Source organism: Homarus americanus, unplaced genomic scaffold (assembly GCF_018991925.1).
Source record: "Homarus americanus isolate GMGI-L3 unplaced genomic scaffold, GMGI_Hamer_2.0 scaffold8311, whole genome shotgun sequence".
Lineage (NCBI taxonomy): Eukaryota > Metazoa > Arthropoda > Malacostraca > Decapoda > Nephropidae > Homarus > Homarus americanus.
The window spans coordinates 13,014-15,933 of record NW_024750927.1 but is presented as its reverse complement, the minus strand read 5'-3'; the positions used below and the strand labels follow the sequence as shown (position 1 = coordinate 15,933).

Here is a 2,920-nt window from a genome sequence, read left to right as displayed (position 1 = left end):
CACCACCACCACACTGACCCTTTACCACCACCACCGGCCCTTACACCACCACCAGCTCCACATCTGACTACAATTATAATTAGAGAAACATTTCAATTTCACAAGAGTAGTTCAGTGGTAATTGTCTGTGTTGTAATTTGTCGTCTGCATAGAGTTGATGACGTGCAGTGTTACCAAAGTTTCTCTTAAGTTGTTTTTTTGTTTGTTTTTGTTTTGTGTTTTGTTTGTTTTTTTTTGTTTTTGTTTTGTTTTGTGTTTTGTGTTTTGTTTGTTTTGTGTCTTTGTTTTGGTTTTTGTTTGTTGTTTTTGTGTTTTTGTGTTTTGTTTTGTTTGTTTTTGTTTATGTATGTTTTTTGTTTTTGTTTGTTTTGTGGTTTTTGTTTCTTCTTGAGTGTATAGTGTTGAGTTACAGTGTTGTGTGGTGGTGGTGGTGATGGTGGTTATTGTGGTGTTGGTGGTGGTTGTGGAAACGTGTGAAAGATATAATGAGGCCTTGGTGTAGAGGCCGTATGACATGAGGATCGTGGTATAAGGGCCGTGATGTAAACATTGGTATAAGGGCCTTGTAAGGATCGTGGTATTATACAGTATAAGGGCCGTGGTGTAAGAATCGTGGTATAAGGGCCGTGATGTGAGGGCCATGGTATAAGGGCGAAATATAAGGACCGTGGTGTGAGGCCGTGATGTGGTCATGGTATAAGGGCGAAATATAAGGACCGTGTGGTGGTGAGGCCGTGATGTGGGGTCAGGTATAGGGGCCGAAATATAGGACCGTGGTGTGAGGGCCGTGGTATAAGGGCCATGTGAGGCCGTGGAGTGGGGCCGCCGTGGTGAGCCGTAATATAAGGACCGTGGTGTGAAGGCCGTGATGCATGGGCCAATATAAGGACCGTGGTGTGAGGGCCGTGGATGAGGGCCGTGGTGAGGGCCGTAATATAAGGACCGTGGTGTGAGGCCGTGGTATAGGGCGAAATATAAGGACCGTGGTGTGAGGGCCGTGATGTGGTCATGGTATAAGGGGCCGAAATATAAGGACCGTGGTGTAAGGATCGTGGTGTGAGGCCGTGATGGGGGCCATTAAGGGCCGTATAAGGACCGTGGTGTGAGGGCCGTGGTATAAGGGCTGAAATATAAGGACCGTGGTGTGAGGGCCGTGATATGGTCATGGTATAAGGGCCGAAATATGGACCGTGGTGGGGCCATGGTAAACCATGGTGTGAGGTCGTTGAGTGAGACCGTGGTGTGAGCCGTGGAGTGAGGGCCGGGAGTGAGGGCCGTGGTATAGCCATGGTGTGAGGGCCGTGGGTGATGAGGGCCGTGGTGAGCCGTGGTGTGAGGCCGTGGAGGTGGGGCCGTGGGTGAGGCGCGTATAAGGGCCATGGTGTGAGGCCTGGTATAAGGGCCATGGTGGAGAGCCGTGGGTGAGGACCGTGGTGAGCCGTGGTGAGGGCCGTGGGTGAGGGCCGTGGTGAGGGCCGTGGTATAAGGGCCATGGTGTGAGGGCCGTGGTGAGGGCCGTGGTGTGAGGCCGTGGGTGAGGGCCGTGGGTGAGGGCCGTGGTGTGAGGGCGTAATGAGGTGCATCAGCAGGACACCTTCAGCCTTCAATACTAAGGCCAGTGGAGACAACCAGGCATCTCCGTGTGTGTGTCCCCGGGCGCTGCTGTACCACGGTGGTCCATCGGTACACCAGGGGCCTCAGGGAAGTCCATGGGAGGCCCTTTCTTCCCCTCTGACTTTCCCCTTCACCGGGGCCGTGGAAGTCACCTTTTCTTTACTCAACGGGCCTGACGTTTTCTTTCACTTATGCCCAGGCGCGTTGGTAGAGTTCTCTTTACCTCCCCAAGTGGGCGTGGTGCTGCCCTCAACCCTCCTCCTCCTCCTCCAACCCCCCCTCCACCCCAGCCCCAGCCCGTCAAGATGAAGAAGCAATTACGATACTTGACAAAACCGGGGCACAAAACCATCCCCATAGAGAGGCTTCATGAGCAACACAATCGTCTACATTTGGTTTTTGTGTTGTGTCAAAACCTCAAGGGTCAGTGTTGTGTGTGTGTGTGTGTGTGTGTTGTGTGTGTGTGTGTGTGTGTGTGTGTGTGTGTGTGTGTGTGTGTGTGTGTGTGTGTGTGTGTGTCAGAGCACCGTGCAGCTCAGGACGTGTTGGACGGCTGTGGGGAGTGGTCTTGTTTCTGTGAGACTGAGTTATGATTGTAATGATGTGTGTGTCTCTCTCTCTCTCTCTCTCTCTCTCTCACACTCTTCATTTCTGTCTTCCTGCCTTCCCATCCTCCTTCCCTTCCCTCCTCCTTCCTTCCTTCCTTCCTTCCCTCCCCTTCCTTCCTCCTCTCCCCTCCCTCCCACACCCACAACCACACACAAAGATCGTTGTTGAACAGTTCCGATACAACGACGCAACACGAAGAGAATCCTCTTGCTCTCTTGTGTCCCAGGTGTCCCAGTGCGTCCCAGTATATCCCAGTGCCAGTGTGTCCTAGTGTGTCCCAGTATATCAGTATATTCCCAGTGTATCCCAGTATCCCAGTGTCTCAGTGTGTCCCATAGTGTTGTCCCAATGTGTCCCAAGTGTCCTTTGTGTGTTGAGAGATGAGGGGGTCCCAATAGAGTAACAGGGGCCTGAGGCGATAGGTATATAATTGCATTCCGAGTGAATTGTTGGGCATAAAAAACAAAAGTTACTCTTCCTCCTTTTCTCCTTTTTCTCCCCTTTCTCCCTCCTTTCTCCCCCTCTCTCCCTTTCTCCCCTTTCCTCCTTTCTCCCTTTCTCTCTTGTCCCCTTCCTCCTTTCTCCTTGTCTTTCTTGTCCCTTCTCCTTTCTCCCTCTCTCCCTTGTCTCCCCTTCCTCCTTTCTCCTTTCTTTCTTGTCTCCCTTTTCTCCCTTGTCTTCCATTTCTCCCTTTTCT

The 2,920-nt window shown here is 51.6% G+C and overlaps 1 protein-coding gene across 1 annotated transcript; it reads right to left on the bottom strand.

The window, feature by feature from the left end:
• Nucleotides 1–689: 689 nt before the first annotated feature.
• Nucleotides 690–1,493, bottom strand: LOC121854512 (cation channel sperm-associated protein 1-like). Its single transcript, XM_042349190.1, has one exon. It carries the CDS (start codon nucleotides 1,491–1,493, stop codon nucleotides 690–692), a length of 804 nt encoding a protein of 267 aa, XP_042205124.1.
• Between the last annotated feature and the right edge of the window lie 1,427 nt (nucleotides 1,494–2,920).